This window comes from Ips typographus, linkage group LG16 (assembly GCF_016097725.1).
Source record: "Ips typographus isolate SLU linkage group LG16, UJ_Ityp_2.0, whole genome shotgun sequence".
NCBI lineage: Eukaryota > Metazoa > Arthropoda > Insecta > Coleoptera > Curculionidae > Ips > Ips typographus.
The window spans coordinates 1,476,571-1,495,550 of NC_138437.1; the positions used below are offsets into that span (position 1 = coordinate 1,476,571).

Below are 18,980 nucleotides of genomic sequence, written 5' to 3' on the forward strand. Positions count from 1 at the left end.
CGCGAAGTGATGTTACATTCTGTCCGGAGGCTGTAAACCTGTATTCTCTGATCTCAAAAAGATAAAGAAAATTCAATTCCTGAAAGTCTGATGTCTCAATTTAATATTAAATTAAATGGGGTTCAAAACTAAATACATCATTGACACAAGTTACAGTATCGCTTCTTTTACTTCTCTTACTCACAGGTTTCCTCTCAGGACACTGTCGCTTGAGAGGCCACCTGAAGCGGATGGGCCCAGGAAATCACGAAGACTGCAGATTCTGTGGGGATGAGGAAGAAACTCCTGAACACCTGCTTTGTGAATGTGATGCATCCTCAAATATAAGGACCAACTTGTTTGGTAGCAGCATCATCAATGATAAGGAGATTTCTTCTCCAAAACCGACTCAGCTGCTGGCCTTTATTAAGGATTTAAAGCTGGAGGAGGATCTGTGATGAGACTAGCCTCCACCCAGATCCTAGTAACGGGTGGTACAATAGAGTGCATTGTCACCCCGACAGCTACAAATTTACAAATCGCTTCTTTAAACATTTCAGTTTTTCGCGTAGATTCAATTTTCTATTCTTAGGGCAGTTGAGTAATGAAGACACTTGAAAAATCAAAATCTTGAAAGTGTCACAATTTTTGTTTTCATTAAAATGATCAACTTGTTTTTAAGCTTTACTGCTGGGCAATAGACACGTATTCCTATCTTTCTACCTTCTTCTTTCTAAAACAATTGGCAAACATCACACCAATGGGGCCGAAGTATGCGACCTGTATATTGTATTATAGCTTGTAAGTGTGGGTTGTTATATTATTATGAGATAATCTAAATTTATTACTAAAAGAGTAGTAAATTGTAGACTTGCACAACATTTTGCGGAAAAAATGTTACTGTGACCCAAAGTAAAAGCAAAACAAAGAAAGTTAAACGGGGATGCTGAAAACAAGAAGAGTTGTTCTTGGGTTGGGTTGGGTTTTGTATGCAATACAAAGAATAGATGCAGCAGTAAGTAACAAGTATGATAACTTGGAGACACGTGTTTCTGCTTATTGGATTCATCAGGCATAAAAGGAGGTTTATAACCACTCACATTGTTATAAAAAACTTTTGATAAATTTGTAGACACTTTCATAAAGACTTCTAAAAAAATACTGTGCGATATAGGTATATTTAAGTTAAGTAAAATACTGCATATTCTAATATCAAATTAGAATTTAAAATTGAAAGAGTAGGATTTAACTATTTCTAGCACTTTCCTATGAACGTTAATACATTTTGTAATCAAATCCGGACTTTTTATAGCCATTAATTATTATTTGAACTCTAAAGTAATAATCAACGTGAATTTACAGTTTCGTAAATGTGGTAAATAATTTCAGGCCGATCGATTAATACTCTAACATTAAAGCCTGCTCGCAAGATGGCCTCAGCTGATCTACTACTCACTTTTTACCTTTATCATCTCTATTCTGTCAGGCTGTTTGAAAGAGACAAATAGGTTACTGCAAGTTAGACACTTAAGCTTTTCTACGAACAACTAGATTTATTTTATATGAAGAAACTAAAGTCTGCTGTAATTATAAATCCTTTTCTGTTTTCCAATACGATCTCTTCTGGTACGACATATTTTTACAAGTTATTAAACTGTGAACACTCATTGTTTCATAAGTTTAAAGCTACACCTATCTACTACTAGTATAGGTGGTAACTGTTATAACTGTTCCTAACCGGAACTTGACTAATTTTAATTTTATTTTGCTTTCTGTTGTAGTAAATTTTCGTATATGGAGCATTATAATGCATTACAGAGAGTTTATGGGAGTAAAAACTGACGCGAAATATGCGGTGTATTAATATTAAGTCAACTTTAAACTACAAACAAAATAGCCCTATACTCATGATCAGTCGATAAACGAGAAAGCTATTTCCGGTATGAAAACTATATTAATTACGAAATTCCAGCAAAATGCGAAGGTATGCACTAATCAGGGGGATTTTCCACTGTCGGCAACTGCTGACCATCCGGGTATAATTGGTTTAGAGATAAAGTGTCTTTAACCCCTTTTATAAACACTATATGCATTTTCCTAGTTTGTTCATTTATTAAGTATGCATTTCGTAAAGAGAGTACTTTGGGTTTTAAAACGGAAATTTAAGAATAAATTTCAAGACGCCAGCAGAAAAAAAAAAGTAAAAGCAGTTTTACGTACTAAGCCGGATTTCGGAGCTCATTTTCTTAAACGGTGTTTGCCAAATTACGTGGAATCTGCTCCATAAACTCATAAGGCGAGTTTTAAGGTGAACAAAGCCTCCGGAAGTTACAAAACTGTTTGTTTAACGGTTAACCCGTACTCAAGACATGCTTAATCTGCTTTGAAACGCAACATTGTCGTATAGGTGGTAGTCTTTAATGCGTTCTCAAGCAAATTTCTATTTGTTACACAAGACGTCCTGTACTTATTACCTCCCCTTAACACGGCACAAACAAAACACAAAGTTTGCTAAAGAATTTGTTTAAGTATGAGATAAAGAAGAGTCTTCTAAGCAACTTTGAAATTTACTTATTATTAGGATCAAGTTTACTTGAATTAAAAGTGATGTTATGATAATATTATTTAACTCTTGTTTGCTGATACCTTTACACGAGCTGGTTACTACTAACTCATACTGATGGTAAGGTATAGTTACAATAATTGTTTTGCCCTAATAAAGTGTTTCACTATAAACTACTAAATGGATATTTTATTTGATATTGAGCAATGCAAAAACAGTTTGTGAGCAACAACTGATTAAAAATGGGAAAAACTGATGGTGCCCATAGAAGTGCACAACTTGTCAGCAACCTCCATAATAGGACTGAACCCTCTAGGCCTTAAAAGAAAAGAGTTACCCATATAACCATGTGTTGAGTTTACAAACAAGTGAGTGAGTGAGTGAGTGAAGAATAGTATTCTACTGCAAAACAATAGCCTTCAAATGTTAAATGCTTAAAAGGGGGAGAATAAGGAACATAGACAGAGAGGAAAACAAAATGAAGCAGAATGCTACCAAGAAGAACAACGAGCCATTCTGCAAAATCTGGAAATTAACTCGAACAGAGTTGCAATCGGAGAAAATAGAGAAGACAGACCATAAAGTCGAAGAAGTGTAAACTGGGTTTGGCAATACATTTGAACAAAAAGATAATTGGATTAAAAATGTGAAAGAGTCCAAACTTGATAAAGGAACTTTGTAGATATTGCAGCAAATTCATAAATGTCAAACCCACATGAAAAGAGAAACCAACCTGGTTTGGTCCTATTGTAAAACACATGAGCATGTAATGGAATAACCCATTATAGCAAAATGCTTAATGCATACTAGCGATGTAGCTAAAATTGGAACTTGTAAACCAATTATCATTGAACGCGTCTAGAAAACAGCATCACATCGACATAAGAACTTTCAACCTTCAAAAAAATCTGAACACATCTGGACCAACATCTTGCATGAAACCGGATTAGAACAGCCCATTCGACAACAACCTCCAGGAATTAATTTTCCGATACAAAAAGAGATGGATTCCATGATGAAAGACATGATTGATAAGAATCTCGCAATCTTTGGCCATCTCTAGTCATATTTGTGTACTCCATTTAGGCACTAAATGTCTTGGCTTGTTCGACATGGTTTTCTACTTTATACCTGAAGAGTGGCTAATGGAAGTTCCCACTTAATAATATGCTATTCGGGTTGTGTAATGCACCTTCAAACGATTAATGAAGCTTAAGTGAGAGCCTTGCTTAGTTTACTTGGATGACATAGTAGTTATTGGAGAGGACTTTGATGATAACATGAATAAGCTTAAAAAAGTTATCTCACGTCTTAGAAATGCTCATTATTCCAGCAAAAAGTCCGATCAAGTCATTTCTTTAAATGGCGTAGATACTGACTTAGATGGTATAGATAAAAGATAAATCTGTGAAAAATTGGCCTATTCGTCAAACTAAAGAAGATGTTAGAAGATTCTTTGAAAAAATCCTGAGAAAAAGTACTGCGTCACTGGCAGAGAGCTTTTGGCAGTTGTGAAAGCTGTAGACTATTGCTACAGCTGCTAAAGTTTAAGAATCCGGAAAAATAATTAGCATGATGGTTAGAGAGACTTAGAGCAATCATTTTTGGAGTTATCCGGACGCCCAGAGTAAGAGACCGCTTCTACAGGATTAGCTACCAGAAGAACGTTGAAGAATAGTATAAACAATGAAACTTGTCTTCCTTAAAAAAATGTCCAACAACGCGATCAAAAAGAGTACCAATAAACCAATACCTGACGGAAGTTTTAGATTGCATTTCAAAATGGCCCGCAGTAGGACAAATAAAATGGCAAACCATGGGGTTACTTTAAAGATTCACCACCAGAAACCAGAAACTTCGAACTGGATATTTGCATTTGATAAACGGTATGGGAATAAGAAAAACTCGAACACGTTACTGCATCTTCAGTCCGATGAAATGGTGCAGACGCATAACAGGACTATCAATCAGTATCTTTCTATGCTTGTGAACAATATTATAATCAAAGAAATTTGGAGAAGTAGTTCACAAAATCTCTGTGCGGTTGACTGGAAGATAAATTAAGCTATCTGTAGATCTTCCTGCAGATCATCCAGAACAGCCAACAGGTCCTGAACCTGTGGACGACTTAGAAGAAAGATTAAGAACCATTGATGATCTTGTGCGAGATAAATTAATACTAAACAACAATCGAACAAAGTTGGTAATGTGTGGTAGTACCAACCCAAGTGGAAAGATAAGACTAAGTTCAAAATGCAACAACGCTGGGAAGGACTATACAAAATATTGAGGCAAATAAACGATCTAGTTATACAGAATACAACTCTCACCAAGATCCAAATCGAAGGTTTGCTATCTGAAACCTTCAGGGTGCGTATTCTTGAAACGAGGGAAGGGAATTATCAAAAGAAAGGCCTGTAGATTGTGACAGGAACCCGCCATTCTCCGCCCTTCTTCTGTCACATTCTATCAAAACTTCTCTTGAGAATTCCGTTCCCTGCTTTCAAGAATAGGCCCCCAGAATGACGCTATCCAGGACTAATGTCAATTAAGGAAGTAGTGTTACAAAGATTAATTTAGAACCATTTTTTTTTCCTTAAACTTCAGAAAGTCTCTCCTCTGGGCCTTCAATAGGGAAGTTCTCCATATAAACCCATTTAAAGTTCAGATACAGCAACTACTTCCTCTACAATATTATAGAACATATATTTATCAGAAAACGACTATTCATTAAACCAAAATGCAGAATTCACACATACGGACGTAGATCAGTACAGAAATAGTGTTGAAGCAGCAGTACGAAGCAAAGAACTACATAAACTACTCTAGTGAGAAGTGATCAAAGTATTATAGCAATTTGTACTATAAACTTGGGGCTTTCTCACATAGTGAATGATTATTTTATTAGTATTGCTACATAATCAGAGAAGAGTACTTTGTAAATTAATTTCAATTTAAATGGGAATTAATTGTAACTGTAGCTAGAAAGAATATGGTTAGCGTTGTTAGAAGAAATACCTGAAAGTATTTTCAGAGAAAGAAGTTCTAAAAATTAAGAAATACTACATTTCAGGCCTACACCGAATCAATATCTCTGAGCAAAGAATTTATGTACTCTGAGTTATCTTTCATCTTTGGAGCCATCCTGTAATATTCATTTTACTCTAAAAATGGTTAGGAAACCCGATGTATAGGCCGGGCAAGGAGATGGAATATCAATAAAAAAATTGTTGAATTGGAAATATTGCTCATGAAATGAATTCTTTCCCTAGCATACATGTATGAGAATTTAGTTGACAAAATATTTTTTGGGGCATATTTAGGTGGAGAAGGAAAAAGAGAAATCAAGATCATTGGTAACGAATCGTGAAAAACAGCGTTCTCCCGGCTATTATATTAGGTTACCAAACGAACTAAATGGGTAAAGCAAACTTGACAATATTTTTATACCTTTTCACAATGCCATTTTTAACTTAATTTTATCAAAACGCTGAGTGGAAATATCGAGCCGGGTTTTAACTCTGAAAACAAACCGGAAATTACCTATGCGGACGTACGGTGCATCGAAATAAGCTTTTTTGCAATTTAAGGACTGGGCTGAGTTTGTTGAATTTAGTCAGGGCGTTCGTAATGAGTTGTCCGAATTTGCGCAAGGCGAATGAAAAATTCAAAGTCTTCGATCGTTCGACAAATAATCAAATAAACCCAAGACATCATGCACCGAATCATTCTGAAGCATTTTCAATAATTCAACCTTTAGAAAACTAGATCGTAATTATTTTCTTTGACAGCGAATAAGGAATCCTCGAATTGAGAACGTACCAACACCTTCCGTATACAGCGTTCGTATAGTCGAATTTATTAGAAACAAGATTATATTGAAACGGCATGTGACGAACACACTTCACATTTTCAACTTGAGGGTCTCATTAGAGTATTGGGGATGTTTCTCGAGTGTTTTCAATAGCTAAGATTTAGGAGTTGTGTGGTTTACGTACAACTAACAGGATTTCCTTTCGATGCTAGTGTGCTCGACCTCGATCGTCTGTTTCCTAGCTCTTCAGATTTATTAGTTTAAGTCAGCTTTCTCCCCTTACCCCCTTCTAACCTAAACTTTCAAAAGTACGTAGGCCGATGGTTTTCTAGTTTACCGGGAGTTAAGCACGTCTTCCCGCTACGACAGAATATCCATACAATCAAGACGAAACCTATTCTTCAAGATAAAATGTTCCAGTCGTTGCATTTTTTATCTAATTTAGCTCAAGCTCCTGAATGGGTTTGGAAATTTATATTCCACAAGGGTATCTGCCTTTTATTAGTATGCTGATGAATACTTGAGTTAATATACAAAAAATCTCACCCAGTTTAATAACGTCAAAAACCAAATCTAATATGTACGAGATGTGTAAATTAAGTGATGGGATTGACAACGCAGCTTTGTAAGAACAGGGGTGCCAGGTAGACATATAAGAGTTTTAAAAATGTTGTTTTAGCCATAAAATATTTTTTTGTATTGCGTTTTAAAAATGAATGCTAGTACTAATAGGTAGGTGATCAGAATCACGCGTGAGTTAAAGATCAGAATCACGCTGTTTGGTGTTTTTGATACTCAGGAACACATTTCCAAAAAGTGTTAAAATATCAGGCATAAAACCAAAATTTTTACCAGGGGATTTTCGAAAAATTCCGAGAAAGTTGTCTGTGTAAGACCAAACATAGTATGACATGAATATGATTTTCGTTTTGGTCAACTTCTCTCAGCAACTGAACAATAGGAACTATACATTTTTCTTACAGCTTGCAATGCTATACCAGGCCCAGTACTTTCAGTTCGGAATAACTTTATTCTAAGGATAATATACTATGGAAACCGTGAAATCAGACGCTGCTATTGGTCAATTCCGTCATTTCTATAGAAATTATCCTAAGAATAAATTTATTCGGAGGTGAAAGTACCGGCCCTTAGTGACACTTATGTTAAGTCTACAGGTGCAGCATTTGCGTAACAGTGTTGCAGTTTACGCAAATGCTGCACATATCGACCAGTCGTCTAGCTAGTTCTTAGTACCTATTAATATTTGAAGACCTATAAACTTTTTTATAAAAAGATGGGTGATAAATTCGCAATTAGAGCTCCCAAAGCATTGAAAAAGTCTTAATCCTTTTTAAGTGTAAGTTAATCCAGGGTAGTAACAATAAGTTCACATAATGCTGTAGCAGAACGTTAGTCAGAGCAGTCAAAGAATCCGAGAAATCGTTTTCGAACTACTTTAGGGGATTTTGTTGAAGGTCTAGACGTACCCTGAGAGTAGTAATTAGGATTTTGGGGGTGTTAATCGCTCCCAAGTCCTTCCTTAACTACGCCTTAGATTCATTCTCTCTATTTTCCAGTCAAATTCGTAATAGAGCCGTTTTTCTAAATCTCCGAAAACCATATTGCCGCTCGTTTATCCTTCAGAATTTTCTAATAATTCTTTGAGTTTGGTATTATAAAGTGGCATCTCACTTTAAAAGCAGTCTGTTTTATATTTGTGTTACTTATTTAGTCAATTAAAAAGTTACAGAATGTTAAATTTCATAATCCAAAGATATTTTAGTGTAATTTGCTGTTTTGAATTGTTTTAAATAAAAAATGTTACGCCGATGGTTTTTCCCAACAAACTTTATTTTTCATTTCCTCGTCCAATTCTAAAGAAAACAACTTCCTTTAATTCCTTTTAGTAGGACGATCATTCTCGAGTAAATAATCAGAAATGATTGTAATACCGCCTAGTTAGTCTCGCCCAACGTGTTTATGTATGATGAAAATCCTAAAATATCACATTTCTAATTCCTGTGGCTTGAAAATGAAAACACTATAGGTAAGCAAAATAGCTGGAAATGGAATCATTTTTGTTTACGAATACGAGAAAAAGCCAAGAAAGCGTTTTTCCTCGAAAACTGAAAGGAGAATCGACTATAATTTTGATAACCCAGGAATATTATTTATTACTGCAAAATGTGCGGCCTCCATAGCAGACAAAATTTACCTCAGTTACATTTTAAAGTATCTGTTACGCTTTCCATAAAATTTAAACATATGTATTTAAAAAAATTCATTTTAACACCCTGTAACTTTTTAACAGAACTCGATAGGAAAAATTTGACATTTCATTTTTGACCATCCATTATGAGTCATCCTGTATATTATTATTTATATTGGATAATTTCTGAAGTTCTTAAAAAAATATCTTTCCTTGCTAGTAAGTAGAGTTTTATAGTTACAGAGTTCTTTAGGTTTTGCGGTTATGTTACATGAGAATTTTTGTAGACGATTAGAAGTGCATTTCCGCTTAATTGGTCTACCCTGTATATTCACTATGTAGGTACAATTGTTTAAAGGTCCGTATAAGAAAGATTATTGATTGACAAATCAACACCTTGAGAAAGAGACTGACAGTTTAGCCACTGTACTTGAAAGTACTACACTTAAGTATAACCAATGAATAAAAAAATATAGCAGGAAGGAGCAATAGCAATCAAAGAGGGGGACAAAAATCGTTCAGTATGGCGGCCGAAAACTGTCAGAAAATCAGTGACAATAATCAATCTGCTGTTGCCCACTATTCACAAATCCACTCGTCAATAATAATTCAACTAATTTAAGTTTGCAAAAATTAACATTTAACAGAGCGAAAAGCAAAACGAACAAAAACAACAAATCTTTGTGGTTTTTAGCTAACTTCACATACCACCAAATATAAACAAAACTGTTTTACGACGTTTTCGTTCAATTGCGCAGTAGGCAAATGTGGGGGACAAAGATGGCGACTTCCGTCTCCGTCGCTTAATGCACAAACGGAGTAGTTTGTTACCTCCTGCTTCTTTTTGCTCGAAAAGTATAACCATTTTTAGTAACTTTTTGAGCAGATTTCAGTAACTTAAAACTTGACATTTGTGAGTAGAATCTTTATCACTTCAAAACCTTTGCATGTACTTAAAAAAAACTTTGACACGGTCTTGTTCAGTACAATAATCATGAATTTACAGGTTAAGCAACTTCAGGCCAACAAAAAATAAAACTGTCCTATCCTTCAAATAGGTGCTTAATTGGGGTAATAAAAAAAATTAAAATTTGTTGCATTAGATAGTCAATAATGCATGGATTTTTTGCAATTCGTAAATCGCTTGTAACTGGTAAAAGTTCGACTAGAGTCGTCCGTATAAATTGAAAGGAATCAATTCTAATCCTGTGAAATATTAGTGCATTACCGAAAAGTGATGGTTATTCTGACGGGTATTGTTCACAGAAACGCTTTTTAAAATTGCAGCGTTTCATAATAGTTATTTGTACGATTCACCTTTTATAGCTAAGTCAAACAGAAAAATTCTTGCTTTTATTTACATATTTATACTCCATTGTTTGATCAACGGACGAGGGTGTCAAAAATTCCCTTTTTTTAAGTCCGGGAGTAATTCAAAGCAGAAATTTACATTTTTTCTTAATTAATTGTTTCTGAAATAGATTGCACGGTAATCGAAAGGTTTTATAGCGCTTTATTTAAAAGAAATGTAAAAATGAAGAGGGCGGAATAGAACCGAAACGTGGGACCGTTTTTTAAATAAACTCGTTTTATACTCAGTAATGTGAAATCAAACTACATTAATTGATACACTTGATTTATTATTATGTACATTAGTAACATGACAATAGTTTACCAAAACATCAAAATAAACAGTGCCATAAAAATTACACTTAAATTTTAGTAAGCTATTTTGATAATACCATTATAGATCAGTATTTCAACAATCATATAAAGTTTAATGAAAACTATACTAATTGAAGTCATACTTAAGATTACATGTTAACTCTCATAAGTACTCACTAAATATTTATTTAACTGACCTTATTAAAAACGATTTATGGTTAAGGAAGATGTAGTCACTCAAATATAACATAAAGCACAACCATGGTTAAATGTATGTGTGGTTTTTATGTTCAGGGTGTCTCAAAGATAGTTTGAGTGTAACTGACATTTTATTTATGTCAAATTTTGACACGAAACTTATATTAACTAACTTAAAATCCCCTCCTCAAATCTAAAGTACCATTTGATTCCATGTTTGCTTTCATTTGAAATATATGTACAAGGTTAGTTAGGTTTATTTTTGCCATACTAATATTATTAAAATCATGCTTGATATATCTTATCAAATAGTATTTTATAGTGCTGCCTTCTTTAATATTGTAGTCAGTTTAGGGTACGATTTCAATCACTTGATTCAGCACCACAATTAGTTAATTAGTTGCAATAAATTAATGGTCAAAATTTAAATGATAATTGATACATACTGTTTTTTTATACAGGACGTTCTTAAATATGACGTACGAATTAAAGGAGGCTTTAATTTGATTTACATTAAACTACGTTAGGATTAGGAAAGAAAAATAATATGATATTTCCAAAAACTTAAAACTTTTAAAAATCATTTGCTTTGTGTAATATTCTAACTGAATCAAACGACGTTTTACAGTTCAGTTTCAGAAAATAAATCAAAAGTTTATTACAATTTTAATTTTAGAACAATCATATCAATAAGAGGAAACGTATCGCTGTTCAGGATTTACTATTGTAACAAATAGAGAAGCAGACACACTAAATTGACTCTAACTGACATTTTATTTGTTTGTTAATAAAAACGAAGGAGACGTTATTCTGTCTGTTTAACAGTTAATTATAGTTAAGTTCTATAGTTCACTCTGAAGTTGATACTCTCAAATTATCATTGTTTTCTTACATTGATTACCGTTTAACTGTAACATATACAACCAACCCTAACCAAACTAAATTAATTTTTGTGACTAAAAATTGACTTAATAATTAAGACGATAAGGACTAAATTTGTCTGAAATAAATGAGATTTACCCTTATAACCTACAGTGATGATAAAAACGACAACTTAAAACGAGTTTATAACGTAATTCTCCTTTGCATTAAAGGTGTTTAAAAGACTGTTAAATTTTACAAAATTTATGTTAAAAAGGACGACTCTAGATTGAAACAAAATAGTGACTTAACTGCCTTGAAGTAAAATAAGCCTTATTTCACAAAGACTCAGTATTCTATCTGGCTAAGAGTTAGTTTATACAAACACTAAATTGCAGTTAACTCTTGGTGTAAACCAATCTGGTAAAACTGAACGTCTTTATGGGGTTTGTAATGTAATTTCCACCTTAAGAGTCAGTTTGACACAGTTCAGCTCAGTTAAAGTTGTGGTTAATTAAAACGTGTTTGTAAACCTCAAAATCGACAGTTAAATTATTTAAAAAATCATATCAATAAGGACGAATTTACATTGAAATGAATGACTGTCTTAACGGGATTGACCATTGTAACAAACAGAGATGAGAAATAGTTGAAACTGAAAAAGTTTTCTGTCATTTAACACAGTTAACTTGTAGCTAACTATTACAGTTGTGTTAAGGTCAGTTCACGAGTTTAAACAGTGATACAACTGCAAATTGATGTTTAACTGAATATAACTGACCCTAATTTGGTTAAATCAACGTGTTTTCATGTCAAAAAATAAGAAAATTTGTTAGACAGTTCAAGAATACAATTAATTTGATGTTTACATAGGACAATCTGTCATTATACTTCATTCTGTAACTCAAACTCAACACACTCACCCTGGACAAGAAGAACTTTGTCAATAAAGGTTTCACTTAAATTACACATAACCACTAATTTTTTTATCACAAAACCTCAAAAAAACTGTTAAAATGAACAAACAAATAATAGTTCTAACTTAATTTTGTCCTACCAACAGCTGACGATGGCAGTTTCTTAAAGTAATGCCGCATCATATTAAATTTTAGATAAATAAAAGGCGATTAGGTTCGTAAATAAAATATTAACTTACGCATTTTTACACATTGAGAAATGCCGATCACAAAAGAAAAAAATGTTGATAAATACCTAAAGACTGTATGTTTACCAGAAACAAAGCTTCTGTCAGAAAAGAAACATATTGAACGAAAGTTGAATTTTTATGTCAAGATATGCACATCTCATTTCATCTTAAGTAGTAAGAAATAACCACAATAAACACAAATAACTTTGGAAATATTATGTCTAGGTTGTTAAAATTTTTTTGGTGAAATCTCGCAGTTAACTGCAACACAAGTTAATCCAGTTTAACAAACGTTACTCAGTGTTTTTGGGGCCGTTGGAAATATTCCTCACTTGTTTATCAGTTTTTAGTATTTAAAGGCAATTAATACTATTTTAAATTTGAATTATTATTCCTGTAAAGTTCAGATTATACGCTTTTGGTCAACATTCCATATCCAGTTCTCAGAAAATGACTAACAACACTGACAAATTAACTAACAGACAGACTAACACTGACTAACTTGACACTGACAGTAACAAAAACCAGATGAAAAAAGTGCATAATTATAATACATATAATTGTAATAAATTCCAGGTGTCCATTAGAACCCTGGACATAGCAGATTAACACAGAAAATCAGAAGATACTTTATCTGTAGCCACAGTCCAAAAATCTGGTACTTTTTGGAACTTGTTTGCATTTATAACCTCCGTTCAATGACTCTACCTAACTTATTTACTTTGTAGTTAAGTACTTTAAGAGAACACTGGTTTTGCTTACAAATATTTAATGAGGACGACCGAATCACCTATCTCAAGCCTCTTCAGATAAGTTTCCTTACTGTACAGGGACAACCTCAAAGAGACCAAATACTTCCTTCAAAAGTGATGTGATTTAGCTTCAATGTGCTTAACTTCATGGACTATCATCAGTGAGGGTCTTCATCAGTCTTGTAACTAAAACTTAAAGTGATTCAGTGTTGATATCTGACTTAAAAATCATAATTTTATTTGACTATGAAGTGTGAAGAATCTTTCTCAATTGAGCTATCTGTATGAGCTGTCCTATTTTATGTTTATTAACAAAAATGTGCACCAGTTAATCAAAAAAGTTAATTGGTGATGAACCAAATTTGTTTATTTTATAATTGTGTTCTTTTTTTCACACACTCAATTATTTTGATTAATATCTGAATATTTTGTATCAATTATTTATTCACAGTTCAAGGTACAGTATACATTTTCTTTAAGTGAAAAGCTTAGGTACAATAGGTGGCAACGAAAACTGGTCTTAGCACATAACCAGTGATTGTTGTACAGATTGAGTGTGAGTGCGTGAACCTTTCACCATACAAGCTATGCTAAAAACAACTTTGTCTTACTAACATAATGTTCGTTTGGATAATAGTGGAGTTCCAAATTAGCAAAAGTAGATGAAATATAGTACCAATACAACCATTTCACAGGACTTTACCAATGAAATGTAAACTCGGGTCACACATTACTTGCAAAGAGACTATTTTTGGTTAGTAGACATTTTACAAGTCTCCTTGTATATGAATGACTAATTAAATATCAGTACTACTAAAAAAAATATACGGAAAAATACTGAAGAGCAGAATAGAAGGGAAATACGCGGATATGGAGGCGGAAGAACAAGCAGGCTTTAGAGCTGGAAAATCAACAATTGACCATCTCTTTTCGCTAACACAGATCTTAATCAAGAAGTTCATCTCTTGTCTGTTGATCTAAAAAAAGCATATGACAGCGGACCCCTAGGAAAACTGTGGGAAACTTTACAGAAGAGTAATATCTTAGAAATTATAAAGGCGGTGAAATCCTTATACCATGCTACAACATCTAGAGTTAAAACAAGCTATGGTCTAACATCAGGATTTACGGTTACCAAGGGGCTCAAACAAGGTTGCTGCAGGTCTCCAACACTATTTAAAATTTATCTAGAAACCGCACTTAAGAACTGGAAGCGGAAATGCAACAATATGGGAATACCAGTGGACGATGATTGTACAGTTTACACCCTATGGGAGTGAAAATCTCTAAAGACGGAATCCTCGACGAAGCAATAGCTGAGAGGGACGTTCAAGCACGAAGAGCAATTTCCATGCTAAATAATATACTTTGGAATAAAAATATACACAAATAACAAAAAACTAATATACAACTCAATAGTGAAATGCAAAAAACACAAAAAACACTCAGAGCTACAGAAATGGACTACTGGAGACGGGAGGCCGGAAAGTCCAGAAGAGACAGAATACCAAACGACACAATAAGGCATAGCATGGACATAAAACACCACATTATCGATGACATTAGAACCCAGCAGCTGATATGGTATGGACACGTACAGAGAATGCCACAATACCGAATCCCAAAAAAATCCTAGATTGGAACCCCTAAGGAAGAAGGAAAAGAGGAAGACCACGCAAGAGCTGGAGAGAGGGAATTGATAGTGAAGTTCGGGAAAGGAGCCTGGAAGAAGACATGTGGAGAGATAGAGAGAGGTGGAGACTTGGAATCGGAAGACGTAAAACGTTGTAACCCCGATATATATATTATTATTTATATTATAGAAAAAAACATTGATAACCAGTTAAAAAGAATGGCTTTTTATTAACAGATAGAATAAAACTAGCTGTCACATAGGTCACTAAATCACATCACTTTTGAGGTAAGTATTTGCCCTCTTTTGTGGTCCCTGTACAGTAAAGCAACTTACCTTCAAAGATCTGCAGGCCTTCGTTATCCCTGTTTTTAGCACTTTAAATCGTTTGAAGTGTTATGAAGAGTCTTGAGATAGGTGATTCGGTCGTCCTCATTAAATATTCACAAGCAAAACCAATGTTTTCTTAAAGAACTTAGCTACAAAGTAAATAAGTTAGGTAGAGGCATTGAACGAGGTTTTAAATGCAACGTACGTAGATTTTTGGGGTGTGACTACTGTTAAAGTATCCTTATCACAATTTATTTTTATTTTCTTTGCATTATGAGGGTAGTAACTCAAAATTATTACTAAATAAACTTGTTTTGATTAGAGAATGACGGACCGCTAATTGTTATGATTTTGAAAGGTTGGTAGCACCACGGCAGGTAAATTTTCCTTAACGACCGCTTGGTGCAAAATTTTAAATTTCCGAATTTTAGAGCCGTTTTGTGTCTTACTGGTCAAACCTACGGTATTGAAAAAATTACAAATTGATAGCCGAAAATGTGCTCTGCAACTTTTATCTAAAGCGTTTTTCCATTAAATGAACCGTACAGGCACAAAAAATAAAAACTGGTTTCCCAAGTTCCTACGTCCAGGATTCTCCTGGACAGGAGGTATAAACATATATTTAAAAAAAAAGATATAGCATATTGCATTTTTATTACATAGAAAATATTCTGGTTAACCACATTGAATACAAACTATACCATTTCAGCGTTTACTCTTCTATCGTTGAGACACCCTATATAAGAAAGTTCTCGTAAAACACCTCACACGTTTTAAGAACCAACTTCCTTGTATTTCGCTCTTGAATATTGTTTTAACAAGCTCTTGACAAGCTCGAACCGACTGAAAATGGACAAATATTGGCAAAGTTAATTTGATTTGACTGTAAAAAGTTTAATACCCTGTTCCAGAAAGGAAACCACACGTAAAAGAGAGAGAGGTAATGTTTAGCGTTCAATTTGTTGAAAGACCTACTGATATTTACATCAATTATATACTACGTTATAGATTGTACTTACACACCATATGATAAAAATTATAGAAATAACGGAGCCAGTTTTATTATTCCGCGTTGAGGTCAAAATTACTTTTTACCCTGTTTTATAATTTGAACAAGTGTGTTTTTTTATCATACGGTTGTTGTATGTTTGTGCTAAGAGTTTGTTACAGAAAAGCGACTATAGGATTACTAGAATACCCAAAAATAAAGCAGAGTGAATTACAAAGTAGTGTTTTGGCACTACAAAAATTCAGCCACCAACTTTTAAAACACTCTGTGTGGATTCTCTATGCTGTAGCTTAAAATCTTAATAACCAACAACTATACTAAAAAGTCTCTAATGTTTGCTTACTTTTGATTTGTAATTGTAGGAAACTACAGCTTAGAGTTACAATATAATTGCTTTAGTAATAATAGAATGTGCAGTAGTAGATGTTACAGCTAATTTTTGAATTAATTATTATTACCAATATGATTCCCAATAAATTCTCAATCTATCCAATCTCAGTCTTTATATATTTAAAATAGATTATACATATAAACAATTTTACATTTATTTAAGCGCCCTCAACGTACAATCAACGATGTCATTTTACATCTAAGAATACCTAACATTTAAATACCTGTAATATAATTGAATTCATTCACCGCAGGAGGATGCTCGTTATCATTTGCAGTATTATTACTGGAACAATCCAAAACCCTGAAACAAAACAAAAACATTAAAAAATCATCCCTTTTAGTGGAATACGGATGGAACAAAGTGGGCAGTTTTTCCGGACAGGGAGGGCTTCATTCACAGACGTCAAAGGACCGAAAGCCACGGGTCAATATGAACGGGGGAAATTGAGAAAATTCTATTTCCTTCGACCTTTTGACACGTTATAAACTGATGTGCATGACTCCATTTATACACCTCGAAGGGTTTTACACGTTTATGCTGCCAACAAACGCCTGTGCTGCCCGCATTAACGGCGATAAACCTGTTTGTAGAGTTCAAGGGAAATCTGCCTGGTTTTCTTACGATTGACGGAAAAGTAATTACTTTCACGTTCCGTTTAAAAGCGATTTCTAGTTTCATTTCGAATGTATTCAATTCCCTCTTTTTTAAATTAAATTTGACACTAAGCTGTTACATTAATACATCATGCCCGATGAAATCGGGTTTAATAAAAGCACTTCAGTTATTCCAAAGCCAGTGCTTTCAAAATAAAAATGATTAGCCCATTTTAGTGCAATTTATCTTTGTTGCTTTTAGGCTCTAAAGCTCAAATTGTTAATATTTTTTTTTTATTAACTGAAGTTAATTATGGTTTAAAATGTTATTTGTATATTATACAGGGTGTCCGGAAAATACGTGTACAACGTTTGACGACAGACTCCTGACGTCAAAATATGTCGATCTAAGCCGACTTAGTTATATCCAAAATTGTCTCGTTTAGCCGGTAGAGGGCGTCAAAAATTTGTAAAAATATTGGTTTTTTACTAAATTACGTGAAAACCTGCTAATGGATTTTAATGAATTTTAGTATGTAGACTAATACTATAAAATGACGTTTTCTAGTAGTATAGTCACCGGCTGTAAATAAGTGGAAGTGTTATAAAAGTGATATAATACGTGAACATTTCTCCTCATTTTTTATATGAACGGCGTTATGACAACCCAGATATTTTTGTCGAGTGACCGGAAGTATTTTGAAGCTATTTTACCTCTTTAATATTTCCCGGTGGATGAGCTGTTTCGCCAGAAAAAAAAAATTTACAATTACCTGCATACATCAAAGTAGGTATAATAAAGTTGAAATTATTTATTGTAAGAAATTAAGTAAACCAAAATCATTACTTAAGCAAATGTGTAAAATGACCGCCATCTTGCTGAATACACTTATCAATACTCTTTAAGAAATGAAATTGTACCCAATATTTTTACAAATTTTTGACGCCCTCTACCGGCTAAACGAGACAATTTTGGATATAACTAAGTCGGCTTAGATCGACATATTTTGACGTCAGGAGTCTGTCGTCAAACGTTGTACACGTATTTTCCGGACACCCTGTATACGAGGTGGTATAAGTCTTAATCGGATAAATTTAGCATATACCGAAATTCAAACTAGATTAGTATAACGTCACAAATCCTAATAATTTGTGTCAACATAGCTTCATTGAAACAATATTTTGAATGAAAATCAATTCGGTATAAACGATGTTGTCAGGTTGAGGTTTTTGATGTTTCGTCCCCACTATCACTTAAAATATTTTTGAGTGGCCTCTGGCTTAAGATTTTATTTTGAAAATGTTTTAAATTTTTATCCTAACTTTGGCAACCTTCCCAATTTTTTCGTTTTGTGACGACATCCTAATTTGGTTTGATTTCTAGTGTAGACGCAATGGTATAGTTAAGTCTATAACATCCTTTATTTACTAATGTGGAAACACTTATTAAACTGGTTCAGGTTAGGTTAGAACTTAGAACAGACATTTAAAGAGTTAAGAACAATCTGGTGGAATTGACTATCACACTAACCTTTTTATATATTAATAATTAAAAAAAAGCGCATAAAATCATAGATAGAATTATTGGTACATTAAGTATTCTGGTTTTCTCTGGTATTTTCTCAACAAGGAACAAAGGAGCACAACATGTCTCTATTTCTGGTTGGAAATCCTTATGAGTGTCCAAGCTCGATTCAAACTTTTTAACATGAAATAAGTTTTCAAGAATGTATACGTCTGGGAAAGTCAGTATAAATTTTATTTTAAATGCACTCATACGGTCGCTCCTGCTACTATATTTACGACCCTCAAAATAGAAAAATGTTGCTTCCC

At 33.6% G+C, this 18,980-nt stretch overlaps 1 protein-coding gene across 1 annotated transcript in view; it reads right to left on the reverse strand.

Annotated features, from left to right (window-relative positions):
• Positions 1–15,547: 15,547 nt before the first annotated feature.
• LOC145738595 (neurotrimin-like) overlaps positions 15,548–18,980 on the reverse strand; it is a 214,040-nt gene continuing 210,607 nt past the window's right edge. The window contains exon 10 of the mRNA XM_081993459.1: positions 15,548–16,854. Within this exon, the coding sequence (XP_081849585.1) occupies positions 16,796–16,854 (59 nt within the window). The 3' untranslated portion in view covers positions 15,548–16,795. The remainder of the gene's footprint in view (positions 16,855–18,980) is intronic.